The following is a 22,299-nucleotide window of genomic DNA, read 5'->3' on the forward strand; positions in this document are numbered from 1 at the left end:
GTGAAAGCAGGAGTGAGAAGTTGTTGTTTATTTAATTTTCTTACGAGTCACAAGAGTGGCCAGTCAACCCCACTCTTTTTCACACTCCCTCTTTTTCTTTCTCTCTCCTATGTAGAAACCTATTTTCACACGTATCCTTGTGGATGTTTGCTCTCACATATTTTCTTTGTCTGCATCACTCCACTCCGTGGTTCTCTCACACAATATATATTCCTGCTATCTGGAACAGCAAAGCACAGGTGCAACCCTGTCTGTGTGTGCGCAAGTGAGACGGTATTTGTTACTTCAGCTCTCCAACTGCTGTGACCCAGTGTAACTATTGCACCTACATTGTCAACCCTCTAACAGCTCAGTCAGCCTCTCGAGGTTCCTACACCTGTTTGCCTAACAAGCACACCAACATACTTTTTATATCAGGCCTCAGTCACAAATACTAATCCACTGACACCATTATGCTCCAATGCGTATGGCATGTGTGCGTAGAGGGGGTGGGGGTGGAGCTGATGGCATTGCTGCTGTATCAAACTGCTGGAAGCAAATTTCCTCTAAGGTGATTTGTTATAGTGACAGAGCAGGAAATATTTTTAGCCAGAGTGAAAGGACAAATAATCAAGCAGGAAAGACAAATGGTAGACAACAAGGGAAGTGAGGGAAGGAGAAAGCGAGAAAGCAAAGGAAGAAAGAGTGGGTAAGTGAGAGAGAGAGAGAGAGAGAGAGCAATGGGGGAGTGAAATCTGAGGGTAAACCAAAACCACCTGGATGTTGCTGACTTGCTACTCTTGTGTTTAGAGCAGTCTATCTACATTGCATTACACATGCACACTCGCATAACCACACATACCTCATGGTCATATGCACACACACACACGTGTGCACACACACACACATATGGATCTAAATATGTGCAATTGCTTCTAAAAAAGTTAAAAATCCTTCTTACTTATGAAAACTCAAGTCATGTATGTTGTAATAAATGTACAGCAAAATGAACCACCAGTTAATGTAATCTTTTCTGCTGTTTAATATACAGTTTTAGTTAATTAAGTGACTGCTTTTGATTTCTTGTGTTTATTTATACTTTGATGAAAATGTGTCTAACCACCTGATCGTCTGATCATCTGACTTGCAATTTATACGACTGTAATGCCAGATTGCCCAGATGGTTAACTAATGAAATAAAAGCTAAATGTAGGAATAAAAAGTCCAAGTCGAAGCAAATTTTCCTTGAAGTTGTGAATAAAGCATAGTGGAAACTTCTCGTAGCATTTACTCAGCAGACAAAACCAGGAGTGATATAATACAACTAAAGGGACAGAGACTAAAACTTCTTCTTTTTTACTTCTCCTTTTTTTCTCAATGGAATTCTTACAAGTGTAAGACTTTGGTTTTCTGGGTTCTGCTATCACGGCAGTCAGGAGCCTTGGCCTTAACCTCAAAGTGGTTGGTAAAACAATTTATAGTGAGAAGAGCGGTGGTCGGGACAATCTGGTTTGCATACACAAGTCGAGAGGCCGTTATGTAGCACAATGTCCTCCTCTCTGTCTCTGTCTCTCTTACACACACGAACATACACACACACACACATAGCCTACACACTTTCTCTCTCTCTCTCTCACTGGTTTGTTCCCTGAGTCAGCACTCTGCCTCAGCTCCAGTTTCTCTATCCCGGCCCTCCTCTGCCCGCCTGCCTGCAGGACACTATTAGGACATCATTGTGTGCATTTGTGAGTGTCTATGTGAGCCCATGCTTGTGTGTGTATAAAAGAATGGGTGTGCGTGCCTTTGAGGGAGAGAGCTACTGTTGCATTTACGTGGTCAGGTCCTTTCAGCATCTTATGCAATACGATATTTTTCACTTTGCGAGTAACCCTGGATATTTTTGTCGGCTCTACCGAATCAGCTATTATTGCAGCTCACCATAAAAGATGCACGTCTCCTCTCACTCTTCCAAAACACTCCCAATGGGTTTTGCATGTTGTAGTGTGAGTGTATCTATTTCTGTGTGTGTGTGTGTGTGTGTGTGTGTGTGTGTGTGTGTGTGTGTGTGTGTGTGTGTGTGTATGAGAGAAAGAGAGAGATTCTGTATACTACTAGTTCTGCTAACGTGGCCCAAAAATAGCGAACTGGAGAGGTGTGAAGTAAAAAAGGAAAGGACACTTTAGTAGAGGAGTAACTGACACGGGGTGAGTCACTTTCTCTCACACACACACACACACACACACACACACACACACACACACACACACACACACGCAAACATGGGGTGTGCTCATGCAAACTATAGACTTACAAGCACACACATGCATACAGTACCCAAAACTGTAGCATGTCACAAAAACGCAGAGTTGTGAAATTGTCTCACTATGGCTTTGTCACCACTGAGTGTGTAGTCAAGACTCGCAAGATTGTGTCTCACTGCCATGTGATTGGCTGCTTCACTGTTGGTTTGATTCCAAATTACTGTAAAAGATTCCCCCATTACTGGTTTAAGGTACTGCCTCACTTATAAAAACCTCCTTTTTTTCTTAATGGCTTAGCCTTTTGTAATCCTTTGCAGTTTCTCCACAGAGATCTGTGGGCCCGGTTACAATCAAAGACTGTTATATGGCAAAGTGCTAAATCGATTTGCCTGATTTAAGGGTAGACGGGTCAGATTTCACCCAGAAACCTATTCCCTTGCTATTATGGGCTTCTCGAGGTATATTTGACTTTGTGACAGCCTCTGATCAGTGTATTGGCATTTGTGCTTGTCTGTTTACGCTCTAGGAAGTTAATCCCTTTAACACATTGTGAAACGCCCTACATCACATTGACTGCACTTTACACGTAACACCACCACACCTCACAAATTAGTCATTTGTTTATTAATGCACTTGAACACTTTAACACTACAAATTCAATGTGGCTACATTATTTTCTGTGCTCTTAAAGTGATTTGTCATTACTGTCGTTCTGAGTCAGCATTTTTGTCAATGAACTGATGTTTTAACAGAGCATATATTCAAGTTCAAGCCAAAATGGAGTTGTTGGCTTTTTTCGTAACCTTCATTTTTGAATGTTGACTCAGTGATAAGACTAGTGTTTTTTCCCAGTTCTATTTACACCAGTGCTTAAAGGATGTTGTATTGTAAATGCAGAAGTGAGACTGGGAGAGAGAGAAGGAGAGAGGAAACGATACTAAGACGTTTTACTGACACAGTGCCTAATGATCACAAGAGCGAAAGATACATGCACGATTATGAGCACACAGACACACACAAGCCATGTGATCTCTCGATTAGTGCTGTAGTCACACCCTCCCACTCTCTCTGGTTGTTTGATCACAATCTCCCTCCTACTCCTGGGCTCCAGTCAAACAGAAACTTTCAAGAGATAATGCTTGCTCGACATGAAATCACTGATGACCTTTGCTGAAATAACTTAGATATTCAATTTTTATGTTCAGTGGAGATGTTCAGCTGACAGAACAAAAATAAATCGCTTCGAGCATATGTAGACATTTTTACGTCAGTTGATATTCAAAGGTTGCGTTTGATGGTATTCAAAACCTAAAGGTGAAGGATATAGCCTAGAATTTTATCTACGGGGGTTATAACACTGTGATGTAGCTGTAATTTTGTGGGGGTGAGATGGTTTATCTTATCTTTGCCTAAAATTTCTTCTTGAAACATGTTGATAGTTTTAAAGATGGCTGCACTTTTCTAAAGGCCCTTTACAGAGCTGAATGTTAGTCATTCACCATTTACAAGGGAGATCGTTTTGCCTGTCGGATACCCAGCCTCTCTGTGCTGTTCTGCTTTTTTTTGTTTTAAGAGGTCATCATATGATCAGCAGGAAAGAGTGATTGGTGGTGTGGTTAACAAAAATGCAATGTATTCAGTATATCCACAAATTAAGTTATTATTTTCGAGAAAAACTTTTAGGTATCTAACTTTTAGGTGTATGAGCTTCTCTGCAGCTGTTATAGTGCCTCTGGGAAGCAATCATAAGATCATAATCAACAATGATTATTCATCATTTTCGATGGCCAGGGTCATTATAGACGTGACAGAAGAAAAGACAATAACACAAATAGAACACAGTCTGTAATCTAAACAGAAACTATGCATTATTGATCAATCAGGGAAGCTTGTGATCACAAATAAGTGAGTCTTGAGCTCTGTTTACTTTCACTGTTAAATAAAAGCATGCAGATCATACATTAGAACTCTTAAGTTGTATTTAATCATTCAGCGCAGTCAAGAGTTAACAGAAATTAACCTCATAACAAGAAGCTTCCCACCAGAATGTCAGTCAACACAAACCTATGCTCCCAAACCTTGTTTAGTTGTCCTTAGAGTGCAAAATGTAATGTAATGATTAAAGAAAAGAGTTGGAACGGCAATTGTTTGAACTACCTTAAAGTTTCTATAGGGAAATGTTTAGTTATTAGTTCTGTTTGAACCAAAGATCTCATGATTTTACTGGCATTCAATTGATGGGAAACTGCTGATGTTGATCCTACACAGCTGTCACATTGTGTTAAAGAAACCACCCTTCAAGGACTTATGCCAAGTCATATGTTATGGGAAGTGGAGCACACAGTACAGTAAAGAAAAGCATATGACTTATTGCTACATCACACAGGACATTCCCATACCTCAGTGATTTTGCAATAAGACGTGTGAGTGGTCTTTTGTGGTTTCACGCTTGAAAGAAAAGCACATGATGGCACTGCACGCAGATCATGAACAAGTGATTACGCTAAAAAGAGAACTGACTTGTTATGACTATGACGAAACTCTCAGTGTGTCAGATCTGGACAGCTGGTATTACACTTCATCTGTCACAGCATGTCAATACTTAGTGATTATGTTTAGCTGTCTCACCTACAAGTACTGTGTGCCCAGCAAGCACACCTTTTCTATTGTCCACGCTGACTGTGATTGGCTGATGGGCTAAGAGGCTGAGGTGTTGCAGCAAATAGCACAGCTTGTGGGCCGGTCCATTCTGCAGCTCGAGGGAGGTTAATGAGTGAAGCCACTGGGCTATCAGCCAAACATGAGCAGCAACGCTAAGGCTCCCACAATGAGCCTGACTGTATTACCACTGAGCTCTGTCTAATTATACACTCCCAGCGAGGGAGAGAGTGACAGAGAGCATGTTAGGCAGGGGAAAGAAAAAGTTATTAAATGTTGCTGTGTGTCAGAGAGACTTACTGAGGGGATGACTGTAGACTGAAGTTATAACAGTGAGATATATACAAGGTGTGTGCTAGCAAGGAGATAGAAAGAGAGAAGGAGAGAGAGAGGGAAGGAGGGGGTTGGAGAGATCAAGCAAGAGAGAGACAGAGAGCACACTCACTCAGAGAGAGAGAGAGAGAGCAAAGAGGCGTTTAGAAAGTGAGAAGGAGGAGAGGCAGGAATAGGATGAAGGGAGGGAAGGCTGAGCAGTAGAGAGGAGGAAGAGACTCGCAGTGTCAAAACTGGATATTCCTACGTGCCTGCTGCCGCCTGATCCAATGAGTAAACTCTCTGATACCTGCTACGCAAAGGCACCCGGCAAGGTATGTGACCACACTGCTTCCTCCTCTGAGTGCGCGCGTGTGTGTATGAGAGAGAGAGCACAGGTGTGTTGGCAACTTCGAGTGACAGGATAAACAGACTGGGCTGTGTGATTCGATTGCCCCGAAAAAACTGGTTCATGAGTTACTGTAGGTGCATGTATTCTGAGAGTAAGCTAATCTGATTATAGCTAGAAAATGTGTTTCAATTGTTTGTGTGTGCGTGCATGTGAATGAGCATGTTGTACAGACTCATGTAAGTCAGCACCTATGTGTGTGGGTGTTTGTGTGCGTGGAAGAGAATAACAGAGAGCGTGTGAACAAGAGGGAGAGTGTGACTGATCCAGAGAGGAGTGTGTGAGAAAGATGGAGTCAGACAGAGTGAGAGAGGTGGAGGTTCATCACTCAGCCTCAGACGGCAGATCAGGGCTTTCAGAATTAGAGCAGTGGGCTTAAATAGCCTTGGTCCAGAGATAGCAAGGGGGCCCTCGAGGAGCCCACTTAAATTGGGAGGGATGGGTATAATATTGGTGAGGGTGGGGTTAGCCCATGTGGGGGAAAATTTAGAAAGGGAATGATGGAGGAGGAGTAGAGGGGGGAAAAGATTTGCAGATGTTGGGGACAAGTCTAGGAAAGAGCTCATGCAATCAAAGGCAGGTGCATTAGGCATCTGTGATCTAAGTTCCTATTCAAGCAGTGTAAGAGATGCTTTATAATTATTCACTGGAAGAACTTATAAAGTCCCTTTTATTTTTTTTAATTAACTTCAAAAGTCTACTTAGTCAAAGACTTCGATTTTTTCTGTTTCTGTGTTTTCCTCTTGAAAGCACAGAACATGTGAGCCAGTTTGTAGTTCCATTATTGACTGCTCCCTCCTCATTTCTTTCCCATTCGAGATAGAGATAGAGGGAGACTCATACTCCACCAGTGTGCACAGTTATCATTTCTGTGTATCTATTTCTGCTACATCAAGCACTGTCCTTCTGTTGTGGTGACATCCCATATGCTGCATAAAGGAACATTTCACAGGTTCAAACAATTCTCAGCTACAGATGTGATTGAAGGGAAGCATATAACATTTGTCCCCATCGACTTAATTTACTTACTTCAATTATGAGGGTGATTTGCTGGAGTGTACAGGAAGTCTTATGTCTCAGTGTGATTGCTTTGAGAGATGCTTGTTTCTGAAAGGAACGTGAGTTTCATCTACAAGGTGCAATCGTTGCTTTGAATTTGTCATTTGCAATTTGAAGCAGGGATCCTCTGGTGTATCAGTGCAGGTTCATGCCAGAGCAGGGCTCTAGTTGTAAATGGGTGTTTTCAAAACCCAGATCTCCCGTGTTTATTTTGTGTTATAGCAACTTAACAAGTCAAAGCCTACGGCTCTATGATATACTCCAGTGTACAGAGATGTGCCCTTATGAATGATGTAAAGGCAAACTGAATGTAGCGATGGTTCTATATATATTTTGGGAAAGAGAAATACAACTTTTCTCTGTGGGCTGAATTAGAAATACAGCATGTTCTCCCATGCCATGTTTCTTAGAGTACTGTCACCATGCAGAGGAGAACAGGCCTCTTGTGGGAGAGGGTTGAGTGGCTGCTGGCCCTTTAAGAGGTCTATTTTTACAGGGGCACACTCATGCATGGAGCGAGGCGCACAGACGAGGCAGTGGCACACGGAGACTGTATCTGTGCTGCCTCACTTCTGTGACTCCAAACAGCACATCCTGCAGGACCATAACCTTGTGACTGAGTGACTGTGAGAGAGTCATAAAACTTGTGCAGTCCACAGAGGAGCGCGTGTTCTTTTAACACAAGCTCAAACACGAAAATCATCAAAACTGGAAGTTACAAGGTTTTCACCCAACAGGGAGACTCAACCCTTTTTTTTCCTCCAAGTGGATCTCTCTGAAGTCTAAAAGTGATAATGAGTGGGAGCTTGCAATAAAGACACCCTTATGCACACTGTACACAAATGTGCCAACATTCCCACATACTTGTTTTGATATGCAGATAGCTATGAAAGAAATCTGAAAACATTCATGCCCCCTTCTTACAAACACATAATACACTTTAGTTTACTTAACACCCACACACTCCTCGAAAGAAACCACAAAAGTGAGTACATTTCAGAACATTTCAACACAAACGCACATCCGTGCACTTAGAGGTGCGCATAGTGCTATACACCCACGTAAAAAAGAAAAAAATTACTTATACATCCTCAATATCTGGACCCAAAATAATCTTCTCCTTATGCAATCTGCATGTTATATAATGCATGGCCTGTCATTATCACAGCGCTCCTTCACGCCCTGCTGTGCCTCTCCACCTACAGCACCACGCAGACAGGCAGACACACACACACACACACACACCCTGCACCTTGTGTTAACAGTCATATACTCTACTCTAGCACTCCCACCCACGTTGAGTGTATGCTCTCAAACAGCTACCCAGATGAGTGAGAGGGAAAGACGGAGAGGAAGACATAGAGTGGGTGGGGTAAGGAGACTGAAAGTGAAAGGCACAAAAAGGGAAAACTTACAGAATGAAGTGTAAATTCATGCAGAGACATGATTAAAGAAATCATATGTTGCTCATATATACGAGTCACTTTTAAGGCTGAATTTAAAAGGGGAAAATTCTGTCTTGAACACAGTGAAGCGCATCGTGGATGCAGTATTTTAGCAAGTGTCTGAGTTTACCTAACTCCACGTAACCTCATTTATGCGTTCATTTTCTTTTTAATTTTGTTTAACAAGTTTATTTTCAGGAACTTAGAAGGCAAGAAAACATTCAGGCACGATGTGTGAGGAATAATCACCCTCATTGTCACTCCAAGTCACACCTATTGGCATACAAAAGCTTGCGTGTCTTTGCCAGTCTTGCATGTCCTCTCAAGGAATGGACAGGGAGTCACCTTAGTGCTGTCCTACTATAAACTCATACAGCGTCTAATTTAGGAGGCATAGTGAAAAGAGAAGCTGCGACATTAGGTAATTATTCTGTGAACTTTATTTCATTATGAAGTAGTTCTTCATTTGTGCCATTTTTAGTCAGTCAAAGGGACTTGCATGTCTGCTGTTCCAAGATCAGCACTCCCACAATTGGAATGGTATGAGAATTGGCTTGGGAGCTCAGCAGAGGAGCCAGGAGTGTGTGATGAATAATCCCAAACACAGGCAAGTGTTTGAATACAGTTGACACTGTGCCAGACTGCTTTAAGGTGACAGCACACCTGTTGATCAGTGTGTCCTAAGAGATGAAGGTGCAGGGAGTGGCATTTCATCGATGAATCTCCATTTGAATCTGCTTATTTTTTATGTTAACTGAAGATATGTATATGCTTATAAACCAGTGTATGTGTGTGGTCAAAAGCAAACTTACATATTTAATCTGCCGGTTATCCAAGTCTGTTCTTGCTCTTTGTATATATACAGATCGTTTTCCTTGGCCTTGACATGCTAACCCTTGTGTATGATCAAGCAGTATGTTCTCCTACTCCTCCACACTTCATCTACAATAGGGGTCAGTGACCTTTCAACCGGGCCACCCACCACTAACACCCACAGTTTTTTAGCCAAGCCTGCCGTTCTGCCTGCTGAAGCCCGTGCAAGTAAAATTGCTCCCTCAGACAGACCCGGTGTGCACAAACAATAGAATGCACAGTATTGGCTTTGGTGTCACTGTACTGAAGGTGTAACATCTGATACATCCTGTATCAATAGTGACCTTAAACCCTATCCGAAAGTGGGATGTATATTACCTTTTCTATCCGAGCACTCTTCCTACTCATTTCGTCTCTTTTTTCCCCCCTTTGGTCTTGGAGAATATTAAAATAACTCATCAAAGCATCTTTCACTAATTTAATTTATCTTCTTTTTATGAGCAGACATCATCAAATTGATGGGTGATAAAGGTTCTCTCTCAAGTGGATTTGGGACTTTCCTTGTATTCATTTTGAAACGAAGCATTAAGCCCACTCAATCATATTTCGATATAATTTGCAGCACCCTCTATAACAAACTGAATAAGCATGTGTTGAGTAAATGACTGTGACCGTGTGTGGCTGGTTGGCAGATTTGGTGTGGGAGGGGTTGTACAGCAATAGCAATAATGGCAGTGTATAGCAATGTTGCCTTGAATACCAGCAGGGATAAAGGTACTCTAGACAGTATATGTGAAGCCAGTCTAGACAGTCTCTCTGAAAATGAATGGCACTTAAGCTACCAACAGGAGACCTGGCCATGCTCTCTCCATGGAGATGTCATCACTATGTTTGCTTACAGCTTGCTGACATTTTTGCTGCTAAACCAGACAACCAACAGAAACCCAGTTTGAGTGGCAGTCGCCAGGGGACAATGCCAAAAACAACAAAACTTTGGAATGAAAAGTAATCCCCCTCCTCTTCAGCCACACACACACACGCACACACACAGACACTTGTCCTCTCCCTTTCAAGCTCTTTTCACCCCATCAGACTTCATCACCCTCCCTTTGGCTTTCCCCTATTCTCCCGCCTCCACCCCACTCGTAAGCTGATGATTTCATAGTGTGAGAGTACGGCTTGGATGAAGGGCTCTGAGTCGGGTTAATCATGTCACTAATTCACAAATTCCAAAACTCTGACTGTTCTACCTGTGAGAGAATGTACATAAGAAGTTGGAGATCTAAGTTAAAAGAAAAAGGAGCCTGTGAGGCCCATGATGGAAAATACCAAAGCATGACTGTGCATCTGCAATGCGTGACATCACTGCTATTGCATAAGAATTGTTTTCATCTGACAAACACTAGTCAGTTGGTGTTTGTTTTGTGTGTTTTTATATCTTTGTGAACTATTTGATGCCTAGAAATTGAAACCAAACTAAGTACTTGGTGGTTGAAAGCATATGTGGTGTAGATGCTACATTATAGGCAAATGATCACACTGAGACAATGGAAAAATGCAAAAATGAAACTTCCATCAGCAGACGCTTTAAATGTCAATGAATGACAATTGCATGACACCCGCCCCAGAGAATGTCAGCCACAAGATTTGCAGAATACCTGTCAAGTTGTTTCGCGCTGACCCATGTGTGCACACTTGTATGTGAAGTGCACACTGAAGTATTTACAGAAGTAAAGAGAGACAGACAGCAGCAGGCCACCACGGTCAAAGAAAGAGGAGCATGAGGTGGAGAATTTTTTGCTTCTGCTGACTGGCTGACCTGCATGTAATTAGTCAAGTCATATTTTTAACTGATATTGCGTAAAAGCCAGCTTAAGGAGCAATAGCTGCCCTATTTATACCCTAGGGGCTAATGGCCTGTACCACTACATAGGGGGATTTCCTCCCAGAACTATACTAAGCCTGCCTTAGGCCGTACCAGTTAGGATTCACAGGGATTAACTCAGCAATACATTACAGACTTCACATTGTAGTCTGCCATACTCTCCTCCTATTAACTCTGCTCTTGCAATCTTCAGCAGTTGTATTTTCAGTTGTCATGTTTAGGAGTTTATATGTGATGTTTATTTTTGCTGGACTGTTGATCTTATTCATACAAAAAAAAAATAGCAATATATTTATTACTTTATGCAGCTATGAGGTGTACACAGCTGTCATAAGTGAACAAAGAATCAGTCTTATGACTCTTTGCATGCACGTTTTTGTGTACATGGAGCCTGCCGTGTGTGCGTGTGTGTGTGTGTGTGTGTGTGTGTGTGTGTGTGTGTGTGTGTAGGGGTGTTAATAGTAACTCCTGAGCCATAATCTGATCTTCATTATGATGAACCTGCTGCGGGCAGGGCTGCTGGCTCATCCTGCTGAAGAATGGGTCAGTGCCCTGAAGGCTGACCTGGCGTTTTGCCCAACAAGCCCGTATCACCGTGTCCTTTTATCAGCTTAGCCTGGCTTTTTGTAGAGTAATCTGCTGCACAAAGCTAGTAGTACTCCCCCCCACAACCCACCCCTCCCATCCCACACCTCAACCTTACTCTACCACCACAGCTCATCCTAATAAATGAGAAAATTATAACGAATGAGAATGTTTGCTAACTGGTCTACAAATTAATCAAGACGCTTGACCCCTACAGCAAAGGGGATCCAGTGGATCAGTTGCGATGTGATGGTGTGGTTTTAATCCATTAAAAACCATCCCATTGCCTGTCCAGTGCTTGACTTAAAGGGAATGGTGGGTGCAAATCAAAACAAAGTTTATATAAATATAAAGTCTCTCTCTCTCGCTCTCTCTCTCTCTCTCTTCCTCTCCCCCCCACATCTTCTTCTCTTGTCTCCTCTTCTCTTCCCTTTGTTCTGATCTGTTACATTCAGCAACAAATTTCTGCTGCATCAGACGTCCATCATAGATCTTCTACCCAGCCTGAAACGTGATCGGATACTTAATACAAGGCTACACATGAGGATGAGGGAGAGGTGGGGGTTGGTTGGGGGTGGGTAACCCCCACACTAAATGTCATTTTCTTAAAAAAAAATGTAAAAAAAAGTAAAATGTCCCATGCTCTCTAAATCCTCAACTGTAGAGGTCTTTAACCCCTCATGGTACTTTACACTCCTGCTACGGTTTGTTGGATGTAGTCTGACTCATCTGACCTTTCTCGTCTTGGCCTGACCCCGTGTGTGTGTGTGTGTGTGTGTGTGTGTGTGTGTGTGTGTGTGTGTGTGTGTGTGTGTGTGTGTGTAGGTGTGTGTGTGTGAGATGGACAGATTAAATAGTGCAAAGCTAGAGAGTGAGACAAGCAGAAACAGAAGAGACTGAGGAAGAGTACACCAAACGCCTTAGTGCTATCATAGCACCATAAATGATTAACACGCAGTGTGTTTGTTGTGTTAATATTTGTATATATACGTTTGAATTTGCTTGAATTTCAAAGCGTGCTACATAAGTAGAAGACAACAGTCATTTCTATACCTCTGTCATAGTAAATACCCAGTGATGAACCCAGTCCTATTTCTTTCACTATGACTGGGCTATTACGTGTAAATGTCTATCAAATACTGAATAGTGTTTCATATAAAAGCTGACTGTGTTCATATGATTTTATTTACACCTGAACATTTAAATTATTTCCTTTTTTTTTTCCCAATATGAAAGTATTGCATCTGCTAACTGACCTGGCTTTGTTGATTTTAGTTTAAAATCTTTTATTTAAGCGGCAAGTTATCTTGCATAATCATCCAATTTATTGAAATAAAAAATATATATATATGAAATAAAGGTACAGTAAATCAGCCATTGTTTTAGAAATTGGTTGCTTTTGTGTATTTTTCAAAGTTGAAATTTTCAAAACTATTCGTTCAGCCTCCACATCTCGTCTCGTCACATCAGAAAGGCAATTTGTCACTCTTTTAACTGATTAGAAGGGCCTTGGCACACCCTTGTAAATCATTATTTACAACTGCCTGCTGCTTGCTATCTTGTCAGTCACTTACATATGTCACTTATATGTAATATGGTATGTGTAATTATTAGCAACCTATAGTAGTATTAGTAAAGTATAATGAATAAGTCTACTTTGCAAAATAATTGAACCAGTTTTCAAAATCTGTGAGACTTATTTTCCGTACATTTTATTTTTTCTTTTCTTTTTTTTTATTATGTCTTTGCTACACATACAAGAAATACCACACTCTTCTACGGTACTGACTAGCACAAAGGAAATATATATTTAAAAAATGTAAAAATAAGTGGAAATGTTCGTGCAGTGCTTTATGGTAAATTACAGAGCAATTTTTATACGCCTTCTGTCATTTCTGTCTGTCGGGCTACAGCCTCTCATCCAAATCACAACAGATACGTCCCCTTGCAATGCATTGCCGAAAACCAAATCTTTTGGAATGTGTTATCCTGCCTCTGCAGGCATCTGCCACGATGGGTTTTTTTTTCTTCTTCTTTGTGATATGCAGTGCCATAAAACCGTTTCATCTTTTTTCTTTTCTTTCTTTTCTATTGCAATGATTGGCCAACAAGTTACAGTGCAAGCGGTAAAGGCGTAAGTGCGAATCCATTCCAGTCAATCTCCCACATACAGTAATGTGTAACTTTGCACTGTTGAAAGTGATACACCATAGAAAAAAAGTGCATATTTAATTATTGCTCTAGATCAGAAAAAAGTGCAAATGCACAGCTACATTTAAGTTTCTTTTATGTAAACAGCGACACAGGGACTTGTGATTCAGATTTTATGTCCATGTCCATCACCATAAATATAGTTTTGCAAGATAAACTATGGATTTTGAGTATTTCTTCATAGCTCTTGTTATAATTACTGCTCCCGCTGTCATAAAAATGGGTTGGAAAGAAATGCAAGACAAGTGAGAAACAATTATAAAATAAACATAATGTAATACAGCTTTTTTTAACAACTGCAAATTATGTTCTGTTTGTGAACTACCTTTGTTCCTACTATACTTGGTATATTTTATCTTTATTCATTATGGCCTAGTGGAGCAGTCTACCTAATAAAAAAAAATCTAATTACCTTCAAAATATTTTTTTCTATTTTATTTTTAATGTAAAATTTAGTTTCATTTAAAGTCCTAATATATGCCGTGTTGTTCTTAATCTGCACCGCCTCATGAATTTACCTACAGTCTCTTGTGATATGATTGTGATACTCAAATAACCCACATAAATTTAACAATTGCTTTAGCAGACAGCACTCATGCCCACACAACCTCGATGCACATCATTTTCACTTTGAAAAAAAAATACAAGTAATGTTTTCTAAATGTCAGAGGAGATGCACTTGGCAGTTGTCGCCTGACTCTGAGATTGTTTTAATGTGGCCTTTAGGCTGATTTTTGAACACACACCTACTTGTCTGATTAGCTTTCCATTTCTTTGAAGATGAGAAGTTAGACAAGATTAACTTCTGATGTGCTGTTGGTGGGTACAAATGGTTTGCTTATAAAACTGTAAAGGAACAGAAAGATTTCTTTTTTTCACTTAACCGTGAATAATGATTTGATTGCTTCATTAAATCCTTTTTTCTCTTGTGCTCCACTTTATGTTCTTGTTTCTGAATCGCAATTTTGTGCTGATAATTAACATAAGCTTGTTTGAGATGAGGTTTGGCCCTGTTTCTTTGACGAGAATCAGACAGGGTTATTTGCATAGTATTGCGTTTTCAGTGCAGGGCCTGTTTATTATTTTTCAGAAGGCTTTATCACTGACAGGTTTTTGATTTCTCGCTGTGAATGAAATACACTGCTCGCGCCGATACAGTCCTAATAAGCCATACCCGCTATACCAACACACTTCACTTGTATCGACTGAATCACTGAAGCAAATCATTCAGAGCTCTCCTGCAGTGCTCCTGTTAGCGTACGAGCTTGAGTATGAGTGTGTGTGTGTGTGTGTGTGTGTGTGTGTGTGTGTGTGTGTGTGTGTGTGTGTGTGTGTGCATACATATGAAGTCAAATCAAATGTATTCATAAAAGCTCTTTGAACAAGCAGGTTCGCCATAAAGTGCTTTGATGAGAACAAAGGACACAAATTCAGATGAAACTACAGATAAACAAAAAAGAACAAGTATTGTGTGTGTGTGTGTCTGTGTGTGTGTATTTGTGTGTGCGCGCTTGATGGATGTGAGGTTTAGTTTTGAGTCAGAAGCAGCAGCAAAAGCCTAAGTCTGAGAGTGTGTGTAGGATGAGCCTCCTACCACGTCCCTCCCTGTCTCTCAACAGTCTCTGCCTCCCCTTTATCCCTCCCTTACTTTAATGTGGCAGTATGTCTTCTGAAATATGTTCACACGTATAGATGAATGATTTTCATTACTGATTTATTTTATTTTATTTTATGCATTTAAGATTGGGTGTGCAGTATATAATCTATATGGGCTGCATCCTCGATTGTGTGTGCATATATATATTTATATAAGTGTACACACACATATATAAATATAAATATGTATACAATGTATACATATATGTGTATGCGTGTGTGTATATAAGTGTATGCATGTTTGTATCCCTCACAGTGATTAAAGCAAGTGGGCGGCAGCAGCAACTGGTCTGCCTGTGTGGCTCTGCATAGCAGACATGTTTCTCACTGCTAGATATTACTCATTTCCTCAGCCCTTTGCACACACAAGCATATACACACTCACTTGACACACACGTACTCATATACACAACAGACACAGACGGATAGCAGGCTCTCAGTTTTTTCCCTCAGTTTGGTGGGCTCGCTGGTGCTATTTCATGCGTACAGAGATCAGAGGCAGTGTGTAGCTGGAAGCTGCTGATATCTGCGGGTGTTGTAACTGGCTGTAGTGCTTTGGAGAAGCAGTGTAGCACATTAAGGAGCTGAGGAGTGGGTTGACCCTCTGGGAGGACTACAATATGAATGACTGCCAACTCCGGGATGTCTGCTTAGCCTGCTGTAAGGTCAGTGTGACATCAAGTCACAACAACTTGCAACTCCATCAACTTGTCTGTCTTCTCCTTGGATAAGAGCACCTATTACATGTGTTTTTGTTGCAGTTAGAATGATGGAACTATTGTTTGATGTTTCTTTATTTAAAAAAAAATAGGCGAAATATCAAAGTAGGCAAAAGTAGCAACCAAAATTTAGCAGTTCTGTTTTTCTGATGTTGGACATTACTCCTGAGTAATGTGTGAAGAGAAAAGGCGGGACGAGGAAGAGCACTGCAAATGTACATGTCAAATTTTGAAGTTGTTCAGAAGTTGAAAATGTAAGCATTTTGCATTTCAATGTAATAAAAAGAACATTTATGGATTATTTTATAAGTTGTAGTGAAAATGAGACACACTTGCATTTATTAATTGCATATATTGTTACAAAGCCATGCAAAAAACTGAGGAATCCCTAATTGGAAGGAACATGTAACATCATTATGGCTTTGATCGGACGCTTTTGATATATTTAAATGTTACAACAACAGTAGCTCCAGCTAAATTCCAACTCTCTGTGTGCATGTCTGCACAGTGTAGGAGTATTCTGTTAGAACCTGACATTTCTCTGCAAACTCCTCCACATGTACAATTGTGTTCTTTGTTTTCTTGTACTTTTTTTTGGCAAGTTTATATTCGGTCTATTTTGACAACCTTTTTCATAATGACTGTCAAGATGGCGAGAGTATAAGAGTCATATGAGGACAAAAGCTGAAGCCAATTTTTTTTTTTATTATTTAAGACATCTGGATTCTAGACAAGTGCTTGTTTAATGAAATTCTGCTATAGAAAAAAAAAACATAAGAAAGCCTTTGAATACTTTGTTGATTTTGATGTTTGTTTTTAGGTTTATTTTATTGCTTTCTAAAAAGGCTTTTTTGGCATATTGAAGAAACCAATAAAACTTTAAGTCAATGAATTTAACAAATTATTGTGAACATAAATATTAACAGCTCAGATGAACGCACATTGAAAATGTCTGTAGATTACGTAACGTCTGATTAAGGCCCCATATCCAGAATATATCTTTTTTGAAACACAAGGCCTTTTTTTAGCCCCCAGCTTTCAGCATAACTTAAAAGAAGTCACTTAACATTGACCCTCATCATCTGCTTCATCTACTAACCTAATTATTGTGCATTATAAACATTTACGAATTTTCTTCACCTTTCTTGCCGGCATCCGGGACGAAAGAAAGCCCCTCCTCTCACTGCCCAGTTTTCAGTTTTCAACTCAGATACACAAACAGCTTGCTCCACTCTAACACTTATTCTGTTTTTGGACCAAGTCACTTGATGAGCAACAGTGTTCCCGCCTCTCTATGGAGTATCCCTATCTAACCTCTCTAACCAGCTGGATGTGTGAGTGTGTGTGGATACAGTTGCCATGGTGACAGTGTGGCGGATGGTGAGACGGCAGGGAGTCGGTAGGCAGTTGAGACAGACTTGCGGGTGAGTGCGGAGCTGGTGCGGCGGGAACAACGATGGCGGTGGCGGCGGAGGGAACAGCTGGACTCAGAGCGTGGCAGCCATCATTTCAAAAGAGCTCATTTAAAGCATTTGGAGAAGAATTGAAGGAGCTCCCCCGCACTTCTCACTGAATGAAACAAGGCTGCAAAATCTCTGACACATTTGAGGACTCAAACACAAACACACACGCACACAAAGACCTAAACAAATAAACACATTCACATATTTTTCCAGGGAAAAAAGAAAAATAACACATGCACGCAAACAAACATCGCATACGTGCGTGCAGGGACGCAAACAGACGCGCATTTTCCCCCTGCATTCCCTGCTGTGACACATAATTAATATGCAAAGACATATACCCTGTATCCACAACAACTGGTGGTAATATCAACAGTGCTTCTGTCAGCTTTGGGTGGGTGGTGACCAGCTTTGCCTTTCACTGGGGGAGTAAGTACAGCTGCCTGAGGGGAGTATTTGTGTGTCTGTTGCTGTCCATGTGCTTGTCTCAGAGAGAAGGGTTGGAGGGGTGTTAGTAGTAAGGCTTATATAGAATAAAGAGAGCACCCGAGGGTGTCGAGGGGGTGGTTCATGAAAGTGGTACAAAAACGTATCTGCATATTCCAATCATCCCCTGAGAGTCAGAGATGAAAACTCTCCTGCTGTGAGTGCTCTACGTGTGTGTTTTTGCGCACTCATATACATACATACTGCACTGCCTCTGAACTTCACTGGCTGCAAAATGTATTTTTAGCCCACATGTGGGAGTGATGTGTTTGAATGAATCGAGTAAGTTGGGTGGTTTCAGTCCCACCGCACTGCAAAGGTAATGACTAATTAGCTACAGCAATCAGAAAAGCTTGGAGTTTCTAACCTCTTTAAAGTAGTTTGGAAGAGGGAGTCACCAACTGATTTCTCTCCATCTGCCTGATACAGCAGAATGTTTGTTTGTATGTCTGACCAGACTGACAGCTAAGTCTTAACTACAACTGATGCCAGGACCTAACAGACTGTTCCTCTTCAGTGTTCACACTTAATCTCTCTTACTTCTGTCTCGGTCCCCTCCCTCAAGTTTACCCACCTATCTCTGTTTTCTGTCCTCTTTTATCCTCTCTGTAGGTGAGTGGTGCTTCAGCACAAGAGAATCCACAGTGATCTGACAGTGATGCTGTGTGTCAGCTTTCCCCTCTGTCTGCACCCCTCTTTCTCCCGTGAGGCCCATGTGACCTAGCCTACACCCATAAACAGGGGGCCCCCACTGCCGCTGGAGCCCACCCATGAATCCCAGCCCTGACCGCGGCAAAGAGTGCCTCCCTCCGAAGAAGAGGGAGTCTCGCCAAGGATCAGCAGAACACCACATCCCCCTGGATGAGTTTAAACCCCCTGTACCTCTGCGGAGTCGGTCCAGTATAGGGAGAGGAGAAGCCAGTGAAAGGGACCGTGTCCAGGCAAATCCGAACCCGCATCTCCTACATACTCCTCCACCCCTTCCTGCTCCAATACCAGGCCTCCCTGTGCCCATACCATGGACCCTAAGCTATTCACCCACTGTTTCTCTTCCGCTCTTCACAGGGCAGGTCAGCGAAAGGAGGGGCTCAGGATCACCCGCTTGGAGAGATGATCCTCTTTCCTCATCCCTGCCCCATCACTCCAGGTGGCTCAGAGGGGAGGTTCCCCTTTCTCTGCCACCTTCTCCATCATCCTCCTCTACTTCATCCTTTAAGACTCCCTTCCCAGCCAGTCCCAGAGAGATGTGGTCCTATATTAACAGCGGTCGGCGGGACTATAGCTCCTCTCTCTTTTCCCCATCATACCTGTTTGGCCACCACCCTCTCTACTCCCAAGAACCAAGCTTAGTTGAAGTGAGACCCAGGTACTTGGGAAAGCGGCCCAATGGCCTGGATGGGTCAGGCAGCAGGACTGCCTCAGCCTCTAGGCCTCTGCTCACAGGAGACTATGGGAATGATAGCAGCAGAGCCCAGCTTGATATTAGTCCACACAGCTCCCATGCCAATGGTGGACGGCGACAGCAGGAGGATCTAACAACACGTATCCATTCTGGAGGGCCATTTTTGTCAGACTCTCAAGCTCAGGGGGCCGCTGAGCCACATTCCTCACTGCAGGATAGACATCTGCCTGGAATAGTTAAGACCAGCTCCAATTTGCTTTCTCTCAGTCCCCATCCTCTTGGACCAGACTCCAGGGCAAGTAGAGGGGGACTATTGGATCACCTAGGGGCCACACCAGCTGAAACCCAAATCATCTACTCCTTGGGATCGGCATGTCCCTCCAGCCCTCAGGCTCAAACCTATCCACTCTACAGCTCCTCAGGAACAAGTCTTTACAGCCTGCACAGGGAGCCAGGCCCCAGACAGCACAACTATAGGAACTCACCACACTCACCACTGGGTCTACCTAACAGCCATGACAGGCCACAAAGAGACCAGGACAGAGACCAAGAAAGAGACAAGGTCACACAAAGGGAGAGGGAGCGCAGTACAGATAAAGAAAAACAGAAGCAATCACAGTATGACAAAGACCAAGAAAGAGACAGTGAGCGTGAGAGACGACGGGACAGAGAAAGAGACAGAGGGAGAGATTTGTCTCCTTCCCATCATCACCCATCTCCCCCTGCACTCCTACCTCACTTCACCAAGGGTTCTTTGATTGAGCTAGCCAGCGGGCGACTGAAGCGGGTGGAGGAGCTGAGGACTGAGGACTTCCTGAGGAGTGCAGATAGCTCCCCAGAATTCCACCTCAGCACCTGCACCGTCCTGCAGATTTCCCCCAGTAGTACACAAGGCTTCAGTCACCTGCATGTCCATCTCACAGACCGCAACACTCAGGTCAGCTTTGCTTTGACATAAGTTCTTACACACACACACACACACACACACACACACACACACACACACATTGATAGATATAAATCCTCAAGTAGATAGCCAAAATATTAAAGGACAAACTTAGTGATTATTCATAGTGTAGGTTGCTATTTCTTTGATATTCCCTGGTCAAAAGCTGCATTTTATAGGTTGGTTTATACATTTCGCTAAACACCAACGTGTCACTGTATTGATAATAAGTGCCAGACATGCACTGTCTTTTCTTTGAGTTTATAACAATGTTGTGGTTTTGTGTAGGAGTTACTGAAGGTCTTGGTGGAGTATCCGTTCTTTGTGCAAGACAGAGGCTGGTCTTCTTGCTGTCCCCAGAGAACCACACAGCTGTACAGCCTGCCCTGCCGCCAGCTCACAGAGGGTGATGTCTGCTTGGCCCTCACCCCCACCCCGACCCATCGGACACACACTCGTACCAGCTCCAGGACCCATCGCACGCAACTACCCTCGAGGGCTGCAGCAGAATCCAGCAGTTCGCACAGGGAGGAGATGCCACCACCACCTCCTCCTCCCCCTCTGCCTCAACACCCACACCCAACCGTGCCGGCCCCTCCAAGCGCTCTGGCCCGAGAGCCCTTGGCTAAGGACCAGCAGCGCCCACGCAAACGGCGCTGGTCTGCCCCAGACACCCTTCCCTCAACCAGAACTGATGAAAGCCTCCTGGATTTACCTCATGGCTCCAAGCTAATGAAGTGGCAGTAGAACTCACATGCATACTTACACATACACAGGCACACATACACACCCTCCTTGTCTCTGTTGCACCAACCAAGACAAACAATGGAGAGACCTCAAGGCAGGGTTGCAGGGAAGGAAATTTAAAAAATACATATATATATATAAACAACAGAAAACACAGTTTGCAGGTGTCCATACTGCTGCCCAAATGATAGTCAACTCTATTAAGGCCCCTTCCTCCACCATTCTTTCCTTTCATTACCCTTTTTCCCTTTCCTTTCCTTTCCATCCCTCATATTTAACTTAGCACAGCCCTGAAAGGAACAGCAGCTGAAGATTCTCTGGATGGCTGCTTACAAACACTGATGACATTTAGTGAGACAATCAAGCACTTGTGTGTTCACTCTGTTTTTGTAATGGTTGTTGTCCCCCACACCTACTTACCGAAAGTGTTTGCTGCAGGGTATTTTCAATCAGTGTTATGAAAGTTAATGCTACTGAAGAATTGCAGATATACATGAACAAAAATTGACTATATATATATTGCATTACAGGTGTTATATACAGTAAATATGCTAAACAGATTTAATGCAATCTCTCCGTCAATTTTGCAATGCATTTTTCTTTTCTTTTTCTTCTTCTTTTCTTGCTTCTGAGCCGATGCCTACGGGTCGGCCTGGGCAGGCAAGGTGAATGTACGAGCAACTCTTAGCCTTTTTTTATTCTCATCACTGGGAGTCATTTCAAACGGTTGTTCGTCAAGGCATTACTCTCCAATATGTTCTTAACATTATCTCTGAGAAAGGGAGAACACTAATGAAAACTGCGTAACAGACAATCCCACCCACACAGACAGGTCTGTGCCACATCGCCTCGATACTCATGGTGTTTTTCCATTAAAAACTGAATGATGGAAAGAGTAAAAAAGTGCAGTATGGCTGAAGAGTAATGGTGCTAATAACACGTTGGAACATGATGCTTTGTGAATACTCTTGACCCCTGTGTACTGTACGCTTTTGTTCCCATCTCATTTTTTATGTACTGTATATGTTTGAAGGCAGGGAAAATGATGAAAGTATTTTAAACTCAGATACGGGTATTCTCTGATTCAGCACACTCTCTCACTTTAGTTTGTGGTTTTTTTTTATTTTCAAAAATTTGATTTTTCTTTTTAAATGTTATAGCTACAAAAAAATGTATATTTTTAAAAATTGTGAATGTTATATGATGTTGGCTAGAAATAAAGGGAAAAAAAGCTTTATAGATTTATTTACAAGTGTCACTTTA

The 22,299-nt window shown here is 42.1% G+C and overlaps 1 protein-coding gene across 6 annotated transcripts in view; it reads left to right on the plus strand.

Annotated features, from left to right (window-relative positions):
• The window catches only part of LOC309697259 (uncharacterized protein), a 36,814-nt gene extending 14,537 nt beyond the window's left edge, over positions 1 to 22,277 (plus strand). For 3 of the 6 annotated variants that reach the window (XM_082519028.1, XM_082519027.1, XM_082519029.1), the window contains 2 exons: positions 18,554 to 20,280; positions 20,578 to 22,277. In XM_082519028.1, the coding sequence (XP_082375154.1) occupies positions 18,712 to 20,280; positions 20,578 to 21,036 (2,028 nt within the window). In that variant the 5' untranslated portion in view covers positions 18,554 to 18,711 and the 3' untranslated portion in view covers positions 21,037 to 22,277. Of the gene's footprint in view, positions 1 to 5,054; positions 5,546 to 15,552; positions 15,939 to 18,553; positions 20,281 to 20,577 lie in introns of those variants that run through there. The other 3 variants (XM_082519026.1, XM_082519025.1, XM_082519030.1) reach the window with 3 other exon arrangements.
• Positions 22,278 to 22,299: the final 22 nt, after the last annotated feature.

Source organism: Aulonocara stuartgranti (genome assembly GCF_965226115.1).
Source record: "Aulonocara stuartgranti genome assembly, chromosome: 20".
Taxonomy (NCBI): Eukaryota; Metazoa; Chordata; class Actinopteri; order Cichliformes; family Cichlidae; genus Aulonocara; species Aulonocara stuartgranti.